The sequence below is a fragment of the Rana temporaria genome, chromosome 1, assembly GCF_905171775.1.
Source record: "Rana temporaria chromosome 1, aRanTem1.1, whole genome shotgun sequence".
Classification (NCBI taxonomy): domain Eukaryota; kingdom Metazoa; phylum Chordata; class Amphibia; order Anura; family Ranidae; genus Rana; species Rana temporaria.
The window spans coordinates 517677758-517701224 of NC_053489.1; the positions used below are offsets into that span (position 1 = coordinate 517677758).

The window sequence follows — 23467 nt, forward strand, 5'->3', positions numbered from 1 at the left end:
GAATAAATGCACATATTATTAATTCATTGTCAGTGGCCAGATTCACATACATCGGCGCATATTTATGCGGGCATAGCGTATCTAATATACGCTACGCCGACGCAGCGCACAGATGCAAGCATTGGATTCACAAAGCACTTGCCCCCAAATCTATGCTGGGTTTCCTCGGCGTAAGCCAGCGTAGGTGGAAGTGGGCATGAGCCATGCTAATGAGGCGTGACCCCATGCTAATGATGGGCCGAGTGACAGACAAGTACTTAAAATGAACGGCGCATGCGCCGTCCCGTGGACGCAACCCAGTGCGTATGCTCAGAATCACGTCAAAACTACTCCCTAAGATACGTCGAATCACTGCCTACGACGTGAACGTAACCTACGCCCAGCCCTATTCACGTACTACTACGTAAACAACGTAAAAAACGACGGCTGTTCCCTGGTCCATACATTTGCTTGAGTTGCGCCTCATAGATGGGGAATAACTATACGCCGGATGAAAGCCTTACGCAAACCGCGTATATTATGCGCCGGGCGCAACTACGTTCGTGAATCGACGTATCTCCCTCATTTGCAAATTTGCAATGAGGCGGCCAGCGTAAATATGCGCCCACGATATGCCGGCGTAGGAAAGTTACGTCGGTCGGATGAAGCCTATTTTCAGGCGTATCTAGTTCTGTGGGCACGGCGCACAGATACGACGGCGCATAGTTACACTTACGCGGCATATATAGAGATACGTCGGCGTAAGTGCTTTGTGAATCCGGGCCCGTGTATTTATATATTTTTCTAAGATGGACTAATTAAAGATTAACCACTAAAGGACTTCTTCACGCCGATATACGTCGGCAGAATGGCATGGCTGGGCACAATCACGTACCTGTACGTGTCTCTTTAAGCCCAGCCGTAGGGTCGCAAAAACGCCGGCGGCATTGCGCTCACGACCCGGTCCGAAGCTCCGTGACCGTACACGCAGGACCCGATCACCGCCGGTGTCCCACGATCGGTCACCGGAGCTGAAGAACGGGGCGAGGTGTGTGTAAACACACCTTCCCTGTTCTTCATTGTGGCAGTGTCAGTAATCGTCTCTTCCCTTATATGGGGAAAGATGATCACTGACGTCACACGTCCAGCCCCGCCCCCCTACAGTTAGAAACACATATGAGGTCACACTTAACCTCTACAGTGCCCCCTAGTGGTTAACTCCTAAACTGAAATTATCATTTTCACAGTAAACAGTGCATTTTTATAGCACTTTTTGCTGTGAAAATGACAATGGTCCCAAAAATGTGTCAAAATTGTCCGATGTGTCTTCCATAATGTCGCAGTCATGAAAAAAATTGCTGATCGCCGCCATTAGTAGTAAAAAAAAAAAAAATATTAATAAAAATGCAATAAAACTATCCCCTATTTTGTAAACGCTATAAATATAGCACAAACCAATCGATAAACGCTTATTGCGATTTTTCTTTACCAAAAATAGGCAGAAGAATACGTATCGGCCTAAACTGAGGGAAAAAAAAGTTTTTTTTTATATCTTTTTTGGGGATATTTATTATAGCAAAGAGTAAAAAATATTGCATTTTTTTCAAAATTGTCGCTCTATTTTTGTTTATATCGCAAAAAATAAAAACCGCAGAGGTGATCAAATACCACCAAAAGAAAGCTATATTTGTGGGGATAAAAGGACGCCAATTTTGTTTGGGAGCCACGTTGCACGACCCCTAAATTGTCAGTTAAAGCGACGCAGTGCCGAATCGCAAAAAGGGGCAAGGTCCTTAACTTGCATAATGGTCCGGGTCTTTAGTGGTTAAAAACATTTAATTTATTGTGTAGATAGATATATTACATCTATTTAAGAATCTGTTAGGTGTCTACAGAAGATGTAAAAAATACAAAAAGACAACAATTACCGGTACCTTTTGAATGTTCTAGGCTGCCTGTCTTCTTCAGTGCTTGTTCGTATTTAGATATGGCAGCGCAACATTGGTAGGGGTTAACAGACTCCTCTGAGAAGAAGTGGTAACGTCATGTGACGTAATTCACTAATGCTGAGATTAGAGTGCACCCTTTAGTATCAGAGTGAGGCTTGGTAGCGTGGTCACATGACCGGCTGTGAGAAGCATATTCAGCGTTACACACAGCTGAGCTTAGAGTGCATCCCCTATTATCAGAGGGAGGCTTGGCTGTGTGATCACATGACCGGCTGTGAACAGCGTTATACATAGTAACTCACTTCCGGTAACGCCACACATACACGACTTGCCGCACACAGTATTGCCTGTACCATTAATTATTCATCTTAACAGGCACAGTGTTTATATTAGAGCAGTCTGTGTTGGACATATAGGGCTAGATCCAGATAGCCCTGCGTAATTTAGTGCGCCGTTCGTGAAAGAATCCCAGTGCGCATGCTCGAAATTCCATCGCAAATCGTCATTGCTTTCGACGTCAACGTAAATTACGTCCAGCCCTATTCGCGAACGACTTACGCAAACAACGTAAAAATGTAAAAATTTGACGCTGGAACGACGTCCATACTTAACATTTGTTGCTTCTCATATAGCAGGAGCAACATTACGCCGGAAAAAGCCTTACGCAAACGACGTAAAAAATTCCGCCGGGCGCACGTACGTTTGTGAATCGGCGTATTTAGGTCATTTGCATATTCTACGCTGAAAACGATGGAAGCACCACCTAGCGGCCAGCGTAAATATGCACCCTAAGATACGACGGCGTAAGAGACTTACGCCAGTCGGATCTTAGCCTAATTTCGGCGCATCTTGCTTTCTGAATACAGAAAGAAGATATGCCGGCGCAGATTTGAATTTACGCGGCGTATCAATAGATACGCCGGTGTAAATTCTCTCTGAATCTAGCCCATATTATTTATCTCTGGTCTGTCCATTTCTTATTTTATTTCAATCCCGAGTCACTTCCCGTTTGAAAGTGAGGCTTGACCCGCACGCCACACTCTCCATCTTTCACCAACCAGGAAGTGGTGAGTTATTGCTACCACTCTCCTATTGGAGCCACGATCTGAGCATGAGGGTCATCCTATGTATTTAAGGGTAAGTATAGCAAGACACCAGCACCCCAGATGATGTTCTATTGTACGAAACATGTCGGGAAGGACTGCTGTCGTTATTGCTACCCTGATTTTATGAGATCGTTTTATCACTGCAATATGTGAGTTTCTTTCTTTTAATAAATGTCGTGTTATTTATACGGAATTATGCTATGTGCACTCCAATTCTTTCCTTTACATTGGGATATCTGATGTGCCGTCTCTGGGATTTGCTGTAAACCATTACCTGGTGTGAACCCCTGGATTTCCCTGTCTCAGGTCTTATCAATGATTCCTGGCTTCGAGACATCTGTGGTATACCCTTAAAGTGTGTCGTATTTACAAGCTTGATTGGCCTAGTGGGTATATGCCCTTCTGGGTCCAATCTATCCGGTAAGCCCCCTGTCATAAGTGGTGGTGGATCTCCTATTCAGAAATCACCGTTGGATTCTGTGTATTTACTTAGTCACTGCATTTCTTATTTATGAATTTCTCCTTTATGAACGTTTTATTCAATTCAATTTTTCTGGCATTGTCCAGATCCTATTACCATTAATATCCATTCATTGGAGGTTTATGTACTTCAACTAATGTTTACACTATCAATTCACATGTGGTGTTGTACATGAAGTTTTGTTTATTTATATTTATATATTTTTTCACTGAAATTTAATCATTACTAGCGCTACACTTTTTCCACTCCAGTCTACAGAAGATGTTTTGTATCGTATTCTAGACTTTACAAACAGATGACAACTCAATGAAGCTATCATGTTATGAAAAAACATTCTTCCATATATTACTTTAAACTAAAAGCACACATATATTTGTAGTACTTACCCCCAAAGGACCTGCTGTTTTTCGGATTCCCTGTTCCTGCGCCCGCGACTCTGCAAATAGCACCACGCACTCTGGCACACCTGGTTAAGTGGGGAATATTTATTGCAAATGCATATTTAGTACCCCAATAACAAAAGAGATGAACAGTAATGACATAACAAATAGTTAAATAATAGTAAGAAATATATTGTAAATATATTGTAAATGGGTGAACAGTAGCAAGAAATATACAGAAACATCAAACTGGCATAAAGAGCAACCCCTCCCAAACCCTATATTGGGGCAATCCTAACTAAACAAAGTTATTTCTCGTAGACGCTTTTCCTCCTGGCAGTAGTGTTTTTGCAGAAAAAATTTGGGTAACGCATTTCGACATGTGAATCGGTTGGACGTTAGTAAACTTCATTGCCCAAAATAATAATTTATTCTGGCCTTTGCAATTGATTAACACTCAAACATTAAACACACCTAGCACTTAGGCATATTTTGATGCATTTACATGTGTTTAGGCACAATTACAGGCATCAAGCATTATACTGTGCCCTCTCTCCTTTGCTGGGCAGCTTGTTGAGGTCCAACTCTTATGAGTTGGGCATACTAAATAGAGCGAGTCCAAAGACTGGTAACAAAAATGATGAAAGGTCCGGGGGATAAAACATATCGAGAGCGACTTCATTCTGATTGAAACCTTTATTGGTGTCCCTTATTTTAAAGGGAGCTTCCAGATTTTGATAAGCTCCCCCACCTACAGACCCCTCAGCCACCAGACCAAGGTTGTGGGAAAAATATGCTTGTCTTTGTCAACATGATGACAAGGTGCTTTATCTGGTGTGTGTCCCCTTGCAAGGTACCTTCCCCATTGAGGACACATGGTAAGGTATAGTTTAGAAGGGGGATGAGGCATGGTGGCTACCAGGCTGCATGCTCAAAACTGCCTGTTTTTGTTTTCTGCACTGGGTCCCCCATTAACATTTAGGCCTGAATCACACTAGTGTGGTGCGAATTTCAGCTCTCTTATCTCTGCAGAGAGATAAGAGAAGTGTTCAGCAGATTAGCAACATTTTAGATGCGAATTTGGAGACCTGGGAGAAGTTCCGGGTGAGAGGAGAGTGGGGGAGAATTGTATTGAGCTGAATGAGAGAAATTCCTGAAGAGAACTGAACACATCTGCGAATTAGATGCGTACCCATAGAAGATAATGGGACTGAATTCGCACCTGAGCCGCACCGCAAGACCTAAAAACCGCACACGGTTTGGAGGCAATGCGCAGTGCGAATGAATCGCACATATGTGAACCAGCCTCATTGAAAACAATGTATTTTGAAATGTCCTGCGAATTGGGTGCGGTTTAAGCCGCACTCAATTCGCATAGGTGTGATCCTAGCCTCAGGGCCAGTTCACACCAGACGCAGTTCCGTACAGTTTCGTGTGCAATTTTTTCTGCATTAAAAATGCATGCACAGCGTTTTCCATGTATTCGTATGGCTCTAGTTGGCTCTAGTTCACACCATGCAGTCAGTTTCTGGTGCAGAAACTGACCGGAGACTGACTGCATGGTGTGAACTAGAGCCAACGAGAGCCATTGGAATACATGGAAAACACTGTGCATGCATTTTGTGCAGAAAAAATGCACACGGAACTGAATGGAACTGCGTCTGGTGTGAACTGGCCCTTATATCAGAACCCCATGAAGGAAAAAAAAACAGCTGGGAACTGTCATTTACCAGCAATTTAAAATTATTTTTTTTCACTTGGTAAGTTCCAGTTTTATGCTTAAGGGCATCCCCTGTTTATATTTATGTTATTTAACCAAATTTTGCATTCTTAATGATGTAATTTAAAAACCTAAGCTCAACCAATAGAAAAATCAGCACATGGAACATAACAGTCAGTAGCAGGGTCGGGACAACTCCTGGTGCCCAGGGTGGAAAAAGGCACAGGGCCAATCACTACAAATATCTTCCTCCACCCCAAGTATAGAGATTTTCCCTTAACTCCAATACCTCTTTCCTCACTACAAAGCTCACCTCTCACCCTACTCCCAGAATAGAGCTCCACCTCCCAATACAAATCTCTTCCCACCCCATAGCCCCCACCCCAGTACATAGCTTCCCCTTCTCCTCTCCCCCCAGAACAGAGCTCCTCCACCCTCTAGCCCTCCAGAACAGAGCCCCCTCCTCCTCCCACCCCCTAGTACAGAGTTACCTATACCCCATAGCCCACACCCCTGTACAGAGCTGCCTCCACCTTCTTTCTCTACAGAACTCCCTTCCATTCCCTTGCCCCCATCCCAGTACAGATCCCCCCTCTTCTCATCCCCCCCTCCCAAGTACAGAGCTCCCCCCCACCCCCCAAAATAGAGATTCTGTTTCCTCCCACTCCTCCAGTACATAGCTCCCCCGCCCCCTAAACCCCCCCTACAACCATGCTCTGCCCTCCACCCACTTCCCGCCCCCTAACCACCGCAAGGACAGAACTCCCCTAGCCCCCAAATCAGAGCTCCTCCCATCCCCCAGTACAGAGCTCCCCTAACCCCCTAGAGCTCCCAGCGCATCCTTTCACTCCGCGCATAGATCCAGTGCCTGGAGAACATGCCCCGTCTGCCCTCTCTCCCCCCTTGTCCCAGGCCTGCTCAGTATGATGTGTCCTTTGTGCTGATGTCTTTTAATTTAGTTGAAACCTTTCCTGTCCATGTCCTCCACCCCTGCAATCTTCCTGTGTAGCGGGAGTTAATAGAACTAAGGGGCTGTCACAAGCTCTCGTCAAGAGAGTCTGACTATACCGGGGGTGACTGACTATTCACCCCCTTGGCATTGTTGGGGTTTTGTTGCCTCACAACCTGGACAACCTGGAATTAACATGGATTGTTTGAGGATTTGCATCTTTTAATTCCCAGAACATGCCCACAACTTTGAAGATGTTTTTTTTTATTGTGAAGCAAACAACAAATAGAACAAAATAACAGAAAAAGTCAATGTGCATAACTATTCACCCAGCTAAAGTCAATGGCCCAGATTCAAGAAGCAATTGCGCCTGTGTAACCATAGGTTACACAGCGCAATTGCTTACTTGCTCCGGCGTTACGAATGCTCCTGATTCAGGAACATCATAACGCCGACTGCAGCCTAAAATCTGCGTGGCATAAGGCTCTTATGCCACGCATATTTTAGGCTGCATTCTTGCGATGACCGCTAGGGGGCGCTCCCATTGTGCTCAGTGTATAGTATGCAAATTGCATACTAACACCGATTCACAATGTTGTGCGAGCCCTGCGTACGCAAGTTACGTCGTTTCCGTACGGCGTGTTTAGCGTAAGGCTGCCCCTTCTAATAGTAGGGGCAGCCAATGCTAAAGTATACCCGTCGTTCCCGCGTCGCGAAATTAGAATTTCACGTCGTTTGCGTAAGTGATTCGTGAATGGCGCTGGACGCCATTCACGTTCACTTGGAAGCAAATGACGCCCTTGCGACGTCATTTGCCGCAATGCACGTCTGGAAAGTTTCCCGATGGAGCATGCGCTCTACGCTCTTAAATGATTCCCGCCCCCTACGGGATCATTTACATTAGGCGCCCTTACGCAGGGCAAGTTTACACAGCGCACACGCAATTTACGGAGCTGCTGCTCCGTGAATCGCGGGTAGCGCAGTAAATTTGCGGGGACGCAGGGCAAAAACGTTGCCCTGCGCCTCTGCAAGAAAGGGGCAAATCTACCTGAATCCGGGCCAATACTTTGTAGAGCCACCTTTTGCGGCTATCACAGCTCCAAGTCACTTGGATAAGTCTCTATGAGCTTGCCACATCTTACCACTGGGATTTTTGCCCATTCCTCCTTGCAAAACTGCTCCAGCTCCTTCAAGTTGGATTGTTTGTGAATAGCAATCTTTAAGTCTGACCACAGATTTTCTATTGGATTGAGGTCTGGGCTTTGACTAGGCCATTCCAACACATTTGCATGTTTCCCCTTTAACCACTCAAATGTTCCTTTAGCAGTGGCCCAGATTCAGGTAGATTCGCACAATATTTGCGTGGGCAAAGAGCAAATATTTTTCTCTGCGCCCACGCAAATATTGCGCTTTGCCCGCGATTCACGGAGCAATTGCTCCGTAAATTGCGCGGGCGATATGTTAATCAGCCGTGCGTAAGGCTGCCTAATGTAAATGATCCCGCCGGAAATGATCCAGCGCATGCTCCGTCGGGAAACTTTCCCGACGTGCATTGCGGCAAATGACGTCGCAAGGACGTCATTTGCTTCTAAGTGAACGTGAATGCCGTCCAGCGCCATTCACGGTTCACTTACGTAAACAACGTTAAATTTGAACGTCGCGAGCGGGAAGCGCAGCTATACTTTAGCATTGGTTGCGCCTGCTATTAGCAGGAGCAGCCTTATGCTAAAGTCGCCGTACGGAAACTCCGTACCTTGCGTGCGCAGGGCCCGCGCAACTTTTGTGAATCGGTGGTAGTATGCAATTTGCATACTATACGCCGATCACAAAGGCCGCGCCCCCTAGCGGCCAACGCAAGAATGCAGCCTGGGATGTGAAGGCATAAGGAGGCTTATGTCTGTCACATCCTAGGCTGCAGTCGGTGTAACGAGGTTCCTGAATCAGGAGCACTCGTTACACCGGAGCAAGTAAGCCCTTGCGCCGCGCAACCTATGGTTGCGCGGGCGCAAGTGCTTCTTGAATCTGGGCCAGTGTGTTTGGGGTCATTGTGCTGCTGGAAGATGAACCTCCGTCCTAGCCTCAAATCACACACAGAGTAGTACAGGTTTTGCTCAAAAATATCCCTGTATTTAGCACCATCCATCTTTCCCTCAACCTTGACCAGTTTTCCAGTCCCGACTGCTGAAAAACATCCCCACAGCATTGTGCCATGCCTGTGGGGAAGGTGTTCTTTGTGTGATGTGATGTGTTGAGTTTGTGCCAGACAGCATTTTCTTTGATGGCCAAAAAGTAACATTTTAGTCTCATCAGATTAAAGCACCTTCCTCCATACATTTTGGGTGTTTCCCACATGCCTTTTCACAAGCTCTAAACGTGCCATTTTGTTTTCTGCTGAAAGTAATGGCTTTCTTCTGGCCACTCTGCCATAAAGCCCAACTCTGTGGAGCGTACGCTTATTGTCGTCCTATGTACAGATAGTCCAGTCACTGCTGTGGAACTCTGGAGCTCCTCCATGGTTACCTTAGGTCTCTGTGCTGCCTCTCTGAATAATACCCTCCTTGCCCGGTCCGTGAATTATGGTGTGTAGCCGTCTCCAGGCAGGTTTGCAGTTGTGCCCTGTTCTTTCCATTTGGTTATGATAGATTTGATTGTGCTCCTAGGGTTCATAAAAGATTTGGATATTTTTTTATAACTTAACCTTGACTTGTACTTCTCAACAACGTTGTCCCTTACTTGTTTGGAGAGTTCCTTGGTCTCCGTGAGAGAGAGAGAGAGAGAGAGAGAGAGAGAGAGAGAGAGAGAGACTTGTAAAGCGCAACACATGCGAACTGAATCGCCTCTGGGCGCTGTATCCATTTCATGGGTAAGGAACCCCTTGACCTCAGAAGAGATGGGTTTTAATCTTTCTCCTGAAGGCCAAGTGGTCCGACTCCAGTCGGATGGTGGTTGGTAGTGCATTCCACAGGCGAGGTCCCTGGACTGCAAATCGTGGCAGTGTTTGGTTAGTGGTGCCTCTTGCTTAAGTGTTGCGGCCTCTGGGGCCTTTCAAAAAGGTATGTCTATGTAATGACAGATCATGTGACACTTAGATTGCACACAGGTGGACATAATTTCACCAGAGATTTTTAGGGGCTTCATAACAAAGGGGGTGAATACATACGCACATTCCAATTATCATTTTTTTTTTATTTCTAAATAATAGTTTTACGTATATATTTTTCTAATTTTTCTTCGCCAACTTAGACTATTGTGTTCTGATCCATCACATATAATTCAGATTAAAAAAAACATTGAACTAAAGGCTGTAATGTAACAAAATAGGTAAAAAGCCAAGGGCAGTGAATACTTTTGCAAGGCACTGTAAGAATGAAATATGATCTATGAATGGAGGACATGTGGATGATTAAAAGGTCCATCTCCCCATTTATAGAGCATGTTTAATTCATAAAAGCTGTATTATTACCTCTATATATGGAGCAGCTAGGTGGAAAGGGTGGGCATAGTCGGGTTGTCTTGAAGAGCGCATATGACAGTGTCTTAGTTCTATTAACCCCCTCTGCACAGGAAGATAACAGCAGGAGGGTGTGGGGTATATGGACAAAATCAGGGGAAAATCGTGGGTGCATGTTATTCGGCAATCCCCGCTCTCTGTGAGGGGAAGAGGAGCGAGCGCCACCAATATACACATAGCCGAGTGTACTGTGTACTCGGCTAGGCTTGGCTCCGCTTGCAGTCACGCCCAGGCCCGCCATTGGACCTGTGTTATGTCCATCATAGGAGCCTGGCCAAGGGGCGGGACTGGGCGGGACTGCGATAGGAGCCGAGTACACAGGACATCCAGCTCTGTCTATCTCAGCGGCAGTAATTTTAAACTGATCATGTTGCAATGACACTGGGCAAGGCTGCAATGACACCGGGCAAGGCTGCAATGACACTGGGCAAGGCTACAGTGACACTGGGCAAGGCTACAGTGACACTGGGCAAGGCTGCAAATGACACTGGGCAAGGCTGCAAATGACACTGGACAAGGCTGCAGTGACACTGGGCAAGGCTGCAAATGACACTGGGCAAGGCTGAAATGACACTGAGCAAGGCTACAGTGACACTGGGCAAGGCTGCAAATGACACTGGGCAAGGCTGCAAATGACACTGGGCAAGGCTACAGTGACACTGGGCAAGGCTGCAAATGACACTGGGCAAGGCTGCAAATGACACTGGGCAAGGCTGCAAATGACACTGGGCAAGGCTGCAAATGACACTGGGAAAGGCTGAAATGACACTGAGCAAGGCTGAAAATGATACTGGGCAAGGCTGAAAATGACACTGGGCAAGGCTGAAAATGACACTGGGCAAAGGGGGCAAATGACACTGGGCAAGGCTGCAGATGGACACTGTACAAGGCTGCAGATGGTCACTGGTCATTTTGCAACGATGGAAAAGGCTGCAGATGGACACTGATCATTCGGCAAATCGTGGGTGCATGTTATATGCCGATCCCCGCTGTCTGTGAGGGGAAGAGGAGCAAGCGGCACCAATATACACATAGCCGAGTGTACTGTGTACTCGGCTAGGCTTGGCTCAGCTTGCAGTCACGCCCAGGCCCGCCATTGGACCTGTGTTATGTCCATCATAGGAGCCTGGCCAAGGGGCAGGACTGGGCGGGACTGCGATAGGAGCCGAGTACACAGGACATCCGGCTCTGTCTATCTGAGCGGCAGTAATTTTAAAATGATCATCCTGCAATGACACTGGGCAAGGCTGCAATGACACCGGGCAAGGCTGCAGTGACACTGGGCAAGGCTGCAAATGACACTGGGCAAGGCTGCAAATGACACTGGACAATGCTGCAATGACACTGGGCAAGGCTGCATTGACACCGGGCAAGGCTGCAAATGACACTGGGCAAGGCTGCAAATGATACTGGGAAAGGCTGAAATGACACTGAGCAAGGCTGCAAATGATACTGGGCAAGGCTGCAAATGACACTGGGCAAGGCTGCAAATGACACTGGGCAAAGGGGGCAAATGACACTGGGCAAGGCTGCAGATGGTCACTGGTCATTTTGCAATGATGGAAAAGGCTGCAGATGGACACTGATCATTCTGCAAATCGTGGGTGCATGTTATATGCCGATCCCCGCTGTCTGTGAGGGGAAGAGGAGCGAGCGCCACCAATATACACATAGCCGAGTGTACTGTGTACTGTGTACTCGGCTAGGCTCGGCTCAGCTTGCATTGACGCCCAGGCCCGCCATTGGACCTGTGTTATGTCCATCATAGGAGTCTGACCAAGGGGCAGGACTGGGCGGGACTGCGATAGGAGCTGAGTACACAGGACATCCGGCTCTGTCTATCTCAGCGGCAGTCATTTTAAAATGATCATGCTGCAATGACACTGGGCAAGGCTCAGGGGAGGGCTGGCAGGGGGGGCAGGGTGGAAATCTCCCCCCGGGCTGGTGACACTATGCACAGCCACCGGCCGCCACTACCAAATGCTGTTTTTTGGAGAGCAGGAATATGCCTGCTGGAGCTCTGTTAACACAGGTCACGTCCGCTGCTCACCTCCCACTGTGCAGCCGTGCCTGCGTCAGCTCCGAGGTAGATGGCTGCAGAGCTGAGCTATGTCTCGTCTCACACATAGCTCGGTCTCAGCGCACACCAGCTCTGACATCCCCTTCTCTCTCTGCACAGACACGAGGAGAGATAGAGCTCATCTGCTCCTCCTCCTTCTGAGTCTGCCCTGCCCACACTCTTCGGGCATGTGTGGGCACTGGACAGGAAGTCTGAACCCAAAAAAGCATCAGACAGCCTGCCTGCGCCTCAGCCTCCATCCTGGTAAGCTCATCCTCTCTAGTCTCTCCTGTCTCCCAGTGTATAAAAAGGGGTGCCCTGTGGACTTTGTTAAAGGGGAGGGGGGGCAGGCTTTGGTGAGCAGAGACCCCCTTTACACAATAGTCCACCGCATGCACCCTTAAATCAAGTTTCGCAGAACACCCCTTACATCAGATCTGATGTATATGGGGTCTGTGCAGACTCTGATGTAAGGGGGGCCTCTGTGCGGACTCTGATGTAAGGGGGGGACTCTGATGTAAGGGGGACCTCTGTGCGAACTCTGATGTAAGGGGGGCCTTTGTGTGGACTCTGATGTAAGGGGGGACTCTGATGTAAGGGGGGACTCTGATGTAAGGGGGGCCTTTGTGCGGACTCTGATGTAAGGGGGGCCTCTGTGCGGACTCTGATGTAAGGGGGGCCTTTGTGTGGACTCTGATGTAAGGGGGTACTCTGATGTAAGGGGGGACTCTGATGTAAGGGAGGCCTCTGTGCGGACTCTGATGTAAGGGGGGCCTCTGTGCGGACTCTGATGTAAGGGGTGCCTCTGATGTAAGGGGGGCCTCTGTGCAGACTCTGATGTAAGGGGGGCCTCTGATGTAAGGGGGGCCTCTGTGCCGACTCTGGTGTAAGGGGGGCCTCTGTGTGGACTCTGATGTAAGGGGGGCCTCTGTGCCGACTCTGGTGTAAGGGGGGCCTCTGTGCGGACTCTGATGTAAGGGGAGGCTCTGTGCGGACTCTTGCGATCTTGAAAAATCTTAGACTGTTTTCCTCGATCCATCACTTTTCCACGCTCTATGGGCCACTTGACTGGACTTGCCACCCAGGCCTAAGGCTGCCAGCCCTCACCTGGCAAGGCTGCAATGACACCGGGCAAGGCTGCAGTGACACTGGGCAAGGCTGCAAATGACACTGGGCAAGGCTGAAAATGACACTGGACAATGCTGCAATGACACTGGGCAAGGCTGCATTGACATTGGGCAAGGCTGCAAATGACACTGGGCAAGGCTGCAATGACATTGGGCAAGGCTGCAATGACACTGGGCAAGGCTGCAAATGACACTGGGCAAGGCTGCAATGACACTGGGCAAGGCTGCAATGACACTGGGCAAGGCTGCAAACTACACTGGCAAGGCTACAAATGACACTGGGCAAGGCTGCAAATGACACTGGGAAAGGCTGCAATGACACTGAGCAAGGCTGCAAATGACACTGGGCAAGGCTGCAAATGACACTGGGCAAAGGGGGCAAATGACACTGGCAAGGCTGCAGATGGACACTGGGCAAGGCTGCAGATGGTCACTGGTCATTCTGCAATGATGGACAAGGCTGCAGATGGACACTGATAAGGCTGCATTGATGGGCATTTAAATGTAAGTTTTTTCCTTAAAATTCCCTCCCAAACTTGGGGTGGGTGTTATACCCCGGGCTTGTTATACGGCGATAAATACGGTATTTTATTTATTTGGGCTGCAATTATTATCAAAACCGTTTACCCCTGCCAGATTGAAATTGGTACATTATCCCCATGGCAGTGCCTCACCTATTATCCCAGAAAATGGCCATTCTGCAAGGATGAGTAGGGACTGGGTAGATTACTTTGATGCAGTTGGCCAGCTTGAACACGTATTGCAATAAATACAATTTAAGAATCCCTGTTTTGAAGTAAAGGTTTGCTATGCATAAAAGGCTAGAGCAGACAAATGAAAGGAGTGTATGGACAGAGCAGAGACTTTGAGGTAGTGGAATGACTGAGCAAGCACACTGACGATGTGGATGAACTGAACAGACAGTGTGAATAGTTGCAAGGACTGAGAAGACAACGTGAAGGAGTGCAGGGACTAAGCAGACGATGAGAGTAAGGATTGAGCAGACACACTGGGGATGATTTTCTAAAGGCACATAGACTGTGCACTTTGCAAAGTGCAGTTGCACTCTGTAGGAGCAGCTTATTAAATGAGCAGAAACTCTACTGACTTCCATCATCCAATTAAGTGCAAGCAAAAAGGTTTATTTTTTATTTTTCCTGCACGTTATTGGGTGTTCTTTGCAAAGTAAAGCTTCCCCTCATGTACTAAGCTCTGGAGGAACAGCCCTTGCAGAGTACAACTGCACGTTGCAAAGTGCACAGTCTATTTGCCTTTAGTAAATCAACCCCATTGTATGAGCACAAGGACTGAGCAGAAAAACGGAAAGAGCATAAAGACTGTGTTATATGAATGTACAATCACACTCCATGACCACATATATTGTAACGTGTCCCCTATAGAACACCACCATAGTAAGTATGTGTAGAGTATGTAGTGGAATGTGCCCCCATAGTGAGTATGTATAGTATTTTGTGTCCCCCATAGTAAGTATGTATTGAGTTTTGTGTCCCCCCCATAGTAAGTATGTATAGAGTTATGTGTCCCCCATAGTGAGTATGTATAGAGTTATGTGTCCCCCATAGTAAGTATGTAGTGGAATTTGTCCCCCATAGTGAGTATGTAGTGGAATTTGTCCCCCATAGTGAGTATGTATAGTATTTTGTGTCCCCCATAGTAAGTATGTATTGAGTTTTGTGTCCCCCCCATAGTAAGTATGTATAGAGTTATGTGTCCCCCATAGTGAGTATGTATAGAGTTTTGTGTCCCCCATAGTAAGTATGTAGTGGAATGCTTCCCCTATAGTAAGTATGTCTAGAGTTTTGTGTCCCCCATAGTAAGTATGTAGCGGAATGCTTCCCCTATAGTAAGTATGTATAGAGTTTTGTGTCCCCCATAGTAAGTATGTATAGAGTTTTGTGTCCCCCATAGTAAGTATGTATAGAGTTTTGTGTCCTCCCATAGTAAATATGTATAAAGTTATGTGTCCCCCCATAGTGAGTATGTATAGAGTTATGTGTCCCCCATAGTGAGTATGTATAGTGTTTTGATTCCCATAGTGAGTATGTATAGAGTTTTTTGTCCCCCGTAGTAAGTATGTAGTGGAATGCTTCCCCTATAGTAAGTATGTATAGAGTTTTGTGTCCCCCGTAGTAAGTATGTAGTGGAATGCTTCCCCTATAGTAAGTATGTATAGAGTTTTGTGTCCCCCGTAGTAAGTATGTATTGGAATGCTTCCCCTATAGTAATTATGTTTAGAGTTTTGTGTCCCCCGTAGTAAGTATGTAGTGGAATGCTTCCCCTATAGTGAGTATGTATGGAGTTTTGTGTCCCCCGTAGTAAGTATGTATAGAGTTATGTGTCCCCCATAGTAAGTATGTATAGAGTTATGTGTCCCCCATAGTAAGTATGTAGTGGAATTTGTCCCCCATAGTGAGTATGTAGTGGAATTTGTCCCCCATAGTGAGTATGTATAGTATTTTGTGTCCCCCATAGTAAGTATGTATTGAGTTTTGTGTCCCCCCCATAGTAAGTATGTATAGAGTTTTGTGTCCCCCATAGTAAGTATGTATAAAGTTATGTGTCCCCCCATAGTGAGTATGTATAGAGTTATGTGTCCCCCCCATAGTGAGTATGTATAGAGTTGTGTGTCCCCCGTAGTAAGTATGTAGTGGAATGCTTCCCCTATAGTGAGTATGTATGGAGTTTTGTGTCCCCCGTAGTAAGTATGTAGTGGAATGCTTCTTCTATAGTAAGTATGCATAGAGTTTTCCGTCCCCCGGTAAACATGTAGCAGTGTGCCCCCCATGTGCGCTGAGCTCTCTCCCCGCCCCCCTGTATACAGGCCGGTGTACGTTGGGGCAGTGACGTCAGGGGGCGCGGGGTGGCACCTCCTTGCTCTCTAGTTAAAAAGAAGCAAAAAGAGGAGCGAAACATGAGAGTCGAGCGGAGATGCGAGGAGAGCAGCACTCACAGCCATCCCAGTGAGCCGCATCCACACAGCCAGTCGGGGAGGACACATCGCATCCCAGCGCCGTTCCAAAGCCTTGTCCCCTGGTCCCAGCCCCGAGCAGATGAGCCCACCTCACCTGAGGTCCCTCAGTCCAGGTCAACTGGGATCCCTCAGCCCTGCTCATCTGAGATCCCTCAGCCCACCTCACCTGGGATCCCTCAGCCCTGCTCTTCTGGGATCCCTCAGCCCTGCTCACCTGAGATCCCTCAGACCACCTCACCTGGGATCCCTCAGCCCTGCTCACCTGAGATCCCTCAGAGCACCTCACCTGGGATCCCTCAGCCCTGCTCACCTGAGGTCCCTCAGCCCACCTCACCTGGGATCCCTCAGCCCTGCTCACCTGAGATCCCTCAGACCACTTGACCTGGGATCCCTCAACCGTGCTCACCTGGGATCCATCAGCCCTGTTCATCTGAGATCCCTCAGCCCACCTCACCTGGAATCCATCAGCCCTGCTCATCGGAGGTCCCTCAGTCCACCTCACCTGGGATCCCTCAGCCCACCGGATCCCTCAGCCCACCTCACCTGAGGTCCTTCAGACCACCTCACCTGGGATCCCTCAGCCCACCTCACCTGAGGTCCTTCAGACCACCTCACCTGGGATCCGTCAGCCCGGCTTAGTGTCTCCTCCGCTCTCCTACACCTGGACTTGTTGCTGGGAGGAAGATGCTGATGTTTCAGTGGATGTTGTTGGTGGGCACGGCTCTTGTGGTTCTGGAGTGTGAAGCCAAGTATGGAGAGAAGAGTGACCCCACAGCCAGGAGGAGAAGGTGTCTGAATGGGAGCCCCCCAAAACGTCTGAAGAAGAGGCATAGGAAGCTGCAGAGCCTGGACCTTGGTGGGGCTGGGGAGGGATGTAGGGGGCTCTACCCCCGGCTCTCCTGCTGTTCCAAACCTGAAAGCACAGGCTTCTTCATGGACCCCAAGGTAGGTCCTCCTGGCTACCTACAACCAAGTGTCTCCAACATGGGCCAGAGGGCAGGCTGTGCAGGTGTTTGCTTGCTGAACTCATCCTTCTGAAGGCAATATTTTATATTTTCTTTTCATCCAACTGCGTAAGGCATTTACAGGTGGACTTTATCTCCAGCCGCAGCGCATGCACGACAGGCTGACCGAGCTGTCACCGACAGCTGTGGGCGTCCAATCATGTGACCACTGTGACAGCCAATCACCCACTTAAGTATTTACTATAAAGATTGCAGAACACCTAGAATGAAACCAGGTAGCTGGAGCAAGGCTTCCTTAGATGCCTTCAGGCTACGTAGATTATAAGGGCTCATTCACACCCTTAGGCGCGCACGTATGGGTGTATGCGTCTAAATGCAGCACTATAAGAATCATTTGGCCCATATGCACAGCTGCGTCTACAAACTCAAATACGCGCAGCGTGCCAAAAAAATTAGGACGCCACTGCACCCGGGCCATGCGTATGTGCAGGTTTTAGAGGTGTATTTAGGAATTATGAATATGTTATGCAGAATTTTCCAATAGCTCTGCCAGCACGAACACGCGTTCTGCAGAGAAATGATGCCCATGTGAATGAGTCCTAAAGCTGGACTAGGAAGGGAAAAATCCTCCGTGGCAGTGGGGCTACCTCCACACTGCAAGGATAAGCTGCTCATTGTGTTCTAGGGGGCCAGGAAAAGCAGTTTTACTTGCCTGATCCTCCAGGGCGTAGGATTGGTCACCACAGCCTCTTCTTCCTTATGCTTTGATGGTGGCAGGTCCTCGGATGTCATCAAGTACAATACATGGCCAAAAGCCATGGATGTGAGGGTGCCAAGGTACAGCTCACTGTGTCGGGGAAGAAGAGGAGAGCGCAGACTGCTGAAGGAGCGAAAGGTAAGTACAACTGCACTTCCTGGTCCACTAGACCTAAATAAGCTTTTTAGTCCTGTTGCAAGGGAGTATTTTTCTTCCCGGAAATTTTTTTTTTTTTTGGTCATCTGTGTCCCATTGGGGTGATTTCCTTTCATTTTCTGTCCCAGAGACACAAAAGGGAGGGAAATCCCTTCCTTGGAATTGATCACCAGAACAACTTTCCCCATTGAAAGAAAGCCATCTATGGCTGTTCTGGTGACAACCCAATGTTTGTGAATCTGCCTTCCTTTCACTTTTGTTGTCAGTAGTTCCCTAAGAGCGACACGCATAACAATAAACGTAAAACACGTAAAACCACCAATATTTTGGAGACTTGATTTTCTAAAACGGAAAAATATGTTGCAGCTCTGCATGGAAACCAATCAGCTTCCATGTTTTATTGTCAAAGCTTAATTGCTGAAGTTTGATTGATTTCTATGCAGAGCTGTACCCGATTTTGCACTCTCCAGTTTTAGTAAATCGACCCCTGTGGTCCGCTGTCTCAAAGTTTTTTTTTTTTTGCTTCACAAGCTATTGTTATTACAATGAGATCTTAGAAAAGATCTGAGATCTGTGACCTCAGGTGTGGTGGTCATTTCTGCTACTTTGGATTCTTCTGGTGTCTCTGTTGGCCGTGTGCCCTCTTCAAGGTGACGATGCGGGATGGATTTACGTTCAGCAATAAATACCTGACAAGGGATCTCCAGGGCTGTCTTAATGAGAGAGCACACCTGGGCACTGCCCAGGGGCCCCACCTGTATGGGGGGGGCTGCACTTTCCCCAAAGCAGATGGTCCTTGAGCATACGCTGCCCCGAAATTGGGGGGCCCCATGATGGCACTGAGAGTGATAGATGCAAAGGGGAGGCAGTCTGCCTCCTACCTACTTTATGTCTGTTTACCTGCACTGTCATCATTGTAGGGGCCCCAGAGCATTACTTTGCCCAGGGGCCCATGATGCTATTAAGATGGCCCTGGGGATCTCTCATAGGCGTGCGCACAGGTTGTGCCCAAGCACACCCTCATCACCCTATGCAGCACAGATTCCCCCTACTGCCCTGGTTCCCCTCTCCTTCCCCCTACAGCACTTCCCTACTCTCCTCTCCCTCCAGCTGTTACTGCGGGGATGTTTTAGGATGAGTTGGGGGAAGGGGCCAGTAAATATGCAACTTACCGACCCCTTCTCTTTCATCGTGAGTGATCGGTACTATATGTTTGATCTTTTTGCACACCCTAATGCAATAGGCTGTGCACACCTATGGCATCTCTTTTCAAAACTAAAAAGGTTTTGGCTTTAGATACACTTGAGCAAAGTAGTGCAGAGGGCAGGAGATACAGTATAACAGCCAATAGGATTTTATCATTGATAAAATGGTGTATATTGCACTTGGCAAAAATGTGATTCTCCGCTATTCACGGAGTTATGGTGGTTTTTCTTTAAAGTGGAGGTTCCCCCTAAAAAAAAATTCTAACAATACATTCAGAAGACTGATTACACTGCGGGTAGGCTGGGTTTTTTTTTTTCGTACATACCTCGTTATCGCCCTTTCATCCCTCGGCTTCCGGGTATGATTCTTGCTGGACCTAGTTGATTGACGTTCCTCCGACCGGCGCATACTGCACGTCACGACTTTCCGACAGAAGCCGAACGTCATTGCGCAGGCGCCGTATAGAGTCGGCTCTATACGGCGCCTGCGCAGCGACGTTCGGCTTCTTTCGGAAAGTCGTGACGTCAAGTATGCGTCGGTCGGAGGAACGTCAATCAACTAGGAATGCCCAGCCCCACAAGAATCATACCCGGAAGCCGAGGGATGAAACGGCGATATCGAGGTATGTACAAAAAAAAAAACAGCCTACCCGCAGTGTAATCAGTCTTCTGAATGTATTGTTAGAATTTTTTTTTAGGGGGAACCTCCACTTTAAGTTGAATTTACTAAAACTGGTGCACACAAAATCTGGTGCAGCTGTGCATAGTAACCAATCAGCTTCCAGGTTTTATTGTCAAAGCTTAATTGAACAAGCTGAAGTTAGAAGCTGATTGGTTACTATGCACATCTGTACCAGATTTAGTAAATCTCCCCCAGTTGAGCTGGCCATACACCATACAATTTCCTTATTCAATTTTCTTTAGATTTACCTTCAACTATGTAGTAGAAGGGCCTGCCTGATTGCATACAAATTGAAAGTGTTTAGGTTTGACCTCATATTATATGGCTTTGGTAAATCTAAAGACATTTTTCACAAGAAAATTGTATAATGTATGGCCAGCCTGAGTGCTGAATACTCTATGTCCAAGTATAACTCGGTCTTTTCAAAGCATACCAGGTCAGCTAATCTGTAGTAGCCACAAGGGGCCACAGGTTGCATCCCTTAAATGTAGGTAAGATGGGCCAGGGATGCGTTGTATCAGCTCCGTGGCTCTCAGAAGTCCAGATCTCTGTGCTAACAGCTCTTGACACTAAGAGGCTGCAGCACATCACATGTGAAGGGAAACAGGCAAGCGCTGCGGGAATTTGATCACCATCCAATGCCTCGTACTAGCGTGCTTCAAAACTGAAAGAGTCCATTGATGTTACGATAACTTTTCAAGAATGTCTGTGTACCGTTTATTTTCATATTGCTGTTTTATGGACGGGGATGTGAGCTCTAAAAACCTTTGTTACTGAACGCTCCTGTATTAACTTCATGCGAGTAAAGGCGCAGGGTATAGGGGTTTGAGAATCGCGATTTTAGCGATACGGTTTAATGGAACTGTAAGATTTTAGCGCTGAACTGTTTAGCTCACATACTTTGATGCCAGATCTTCGGAATTTTGCTTTTATGAAATGTATGTATTTTTAGGCTGAGTTTTTGGGGTGCCAAATGCATTTTGTGGGATTGATTTACTAAAAGTGGAGAGTGAAAAATCTGATGCAGCTCAGTTTTTTGTCATAGCTTGAAGAATAACTGCACATTTGTTGAGAAAAACAAACAAACATCCCCTCTGGATGATCTGTGTAAATAGCAAGGATTTTAACAAACTTTGTTACAGGTTCCTAACTTTTGTTATTCTGAAGAAATCTATGTGTTTTTATCTGTGTTCATGTGCGGAGTGAATGTAATGGGAGTGGTTTTATAATTATTAATTAGCTGCTGCATCTGCAGGGCTCTAATCGTAAAAATTGCTGGGTCTGCATCCCTTTAGACGTGATTTACTTTTTGGGGATATCTCACCAAAAATGATTTTGTTGCAGAAGATGCCCAAAATCTGACTTTAGTTTGGTGCAGACTTCAGTAAGTCAAGCAGGAAATGACATATTCAGGGGGCGTTCTGTACACCATCAATGTGCAGAACTCCCCCAGGTTGTCATGTTGCATTTTACAGGAAATTATAGCCTGTGAATTGAAAAGGAAAGGTTGTTCTTAATTAACATTTAATTACAATATGACTTAGCAATTGTATATGCTATATTATCATTATTATTTTTTTATTTACAATTTTTTTTTTCACGAAAGTGGAGTTACCCTTTAATTCAGGGGTCTCCAAACTTTTTAAACAAAGGGCCAGTTTATTGTCCTTTAGACTTTAGGAGGGCCGGATTGAGGCCAGCAGGGGCAAAAAATGTTGGCATCAGTGAGAATAAATGTGGCCTCAGGATTGGTGGTCAATAGGAGGAAGAATAGTATCCCATCATTGGTATCAGTGGAAGAAAGAGTGCCCCATTGTTGGTGTCGGTGGGAGGAATAGTGCCTCATATCAGTGGAAGAAATAGTGCCCCAAGGGCCGGATAGAAGCTAGCAAAGGGCCACATCTGGCCCTCGGGCCGCAGTTTGGAGACCCCTGCTTTAATTGAACAAGCTGAAGTTAGAAGCTGATTGGCTTGCACAGCTGCACCAGAATATGCACTCTCCAGTTTTAATAAATAAAATGTGTTTTTTAAGGACCGTAGTGTACGCAAGTTTTAAACAATTTTAAGCAAGTTTTAAACAATAGATGTTGATTTACTAAAACTGGAGAGTAGAAAGATCTAGTGCATAGTAGGCAAGCAGCTTTTGAAGTGAAAGCGGAGGTTCACCCGTATATATTACTTTTTTTACTTAGATGGATGCTCGTTTTGTCTAGGGGAATCGGCTAGATGTTTTAAAATATGAGCCGTACTTACCGTTTACGAGATGCATCTTCTCCGTCGCTTCCGGGTATGGGCTGCGGGACTGGGCGGTCCTATGTTGATTGACAGTCTTCCGAGAGGCTTCCGACGGTCGCATCCATCGCGTCACGATTTTCCGAAAGAAGCCGAACGTCGGTGCGCAGGCGCAGTATAGAGCCGCACCGACGTTCGGCTTCTTTCGGCTAATAGTGACGCGATGGATGCGACCGTTGGAAGCCTCTCGGAAGACTGTCAATCAAGAAGGAACGCCCGCTCCCGAAGACCCATACCCGGAAGCCGACGGAGAAGATGCATCTCGAAAACGGTAAGTACAGCTCATATTTTAAAACAATTAGCCGATTCCCCTAGACAAAACGAGCAGGAATCTAAGGGGAAAAGATCAAACAATAAATAAATGGGTGAACACTGAACTCCCGCTTGAAGTTCCACCCATTTAAAAGTCAGCAGCTACAAAAAGTGTAGCTGCTGACTTTTAATAATCAGACACTCACCTGTCCCAAAGTCCAGCGATGCGGGTACAGGAAGCCCTCGCTCCTCTCTCCCTCCTCTCCGAGGTGCCGGCATTCTAACTGTGGGCGCCCGACTGTGACTTCACAGCCGGGCACGCACTGTGCATGCGCAAGCCATGCTGCGTGCTGTGAATGGCCGGGCAATCTTCTGGGACCTGTGACGTGTTCCAGAAGATTGCAGGGAGGGGGAGAGGTGAACTTCCTTCCGATGCCTGCAGAGCCCTGTGGGAGGAAGTGGGAACTGGGTGCCCGTAAAAGCAGGGTATCCGCTACTCCCCCAAAACAATGACATGTCAAATGTGGCATGTCAGGGGGTCACCTGCACTTAAAGCGGAAGTTCAATTTTTGGGTGGAAAATGAGCCCCCCGTTCACATCGGCACGATTTGACATGTCAAATCGCATGCCAAATCACAGCCTTTTGCCGGCACTGGTGCTGTTCCAACCGGTGCAACGTTGACTTTGCGGTGTCGCACCGATTTCCAAAAGTAGTTCAGCTGTACTCGCAAGATTTCAATCCGAGTTCAGTGTGAATGAGGGCTAAAACCTGGAAGCTGTTTGCTTTCTATGCAGAGCTGCACCACATTTTGCAATCAGAAAGTCAGAAGCCTGCTAGCAACTTGTATAAAGTGGCAATAAACACTCCCATTATGATCTGTATTCCACATGTACAAACTGGAGCT

The 23467-nt window shown here is 47.2% G+C and overlaps 2 protein-coding genes across 2 annotated transcripts in view; both read left to right on the forward strand.

Moving 5' to 3' along the window:
• The first annotated feature begins 16175 nt into the window (after nt 1-16175).
• LOC120919406 (extensin-1-like) lies at nt 16176-16911 on the forward strand. The gene is made up of 2 exons (XM_040331568.1): nt 16176-16765; nt 16807-16911. The coding sequence occupies exons 1-2, from the start codon at nt 16333-16335 to the stop codon at nt 16890-16892; spliced, it is 519 nt and encodes a 172-aa protein (XP_040187502.1). The 5' UTR covers nt 16176-16332; the 3' UTR covers nt 16893-16911.
• Nucleotides 16771-23467, forward strand: part of LOC120919398 (hedgehog interacting protein) — a 136608-nt gene continuing 129911 nt past the window's right edge. Inside the window, exon 1 of the mRNA XM_040331555.1 lies at nt 16771-17198. Coding sequence (XP_040187489.1) covers nt 16938-17198 — 261 coding nt within the window. The 5' untranslated portion in view covers nt 16771-16937. The remainder of the gene's footprint in view (nt 17199-23467) is intronic.

Excerpts from the sequence above, each read along its gene's own strand:
- LOC120919406 (XM_040331568.1), top strand. The coding sequence starts at position 16,333 with ATGAGCCCACCTCACCTGAGGTCCCTCAGTCCAGGTCAACTGGGATCC. Across the intron at positions 16,766-16,806 it reads TCCACCTCACCTGGGATCCC|TCAGACCACCTCACCTGGGA; the intron begins TCAGCCCACCGG and ends ACCTGAGGTCCT.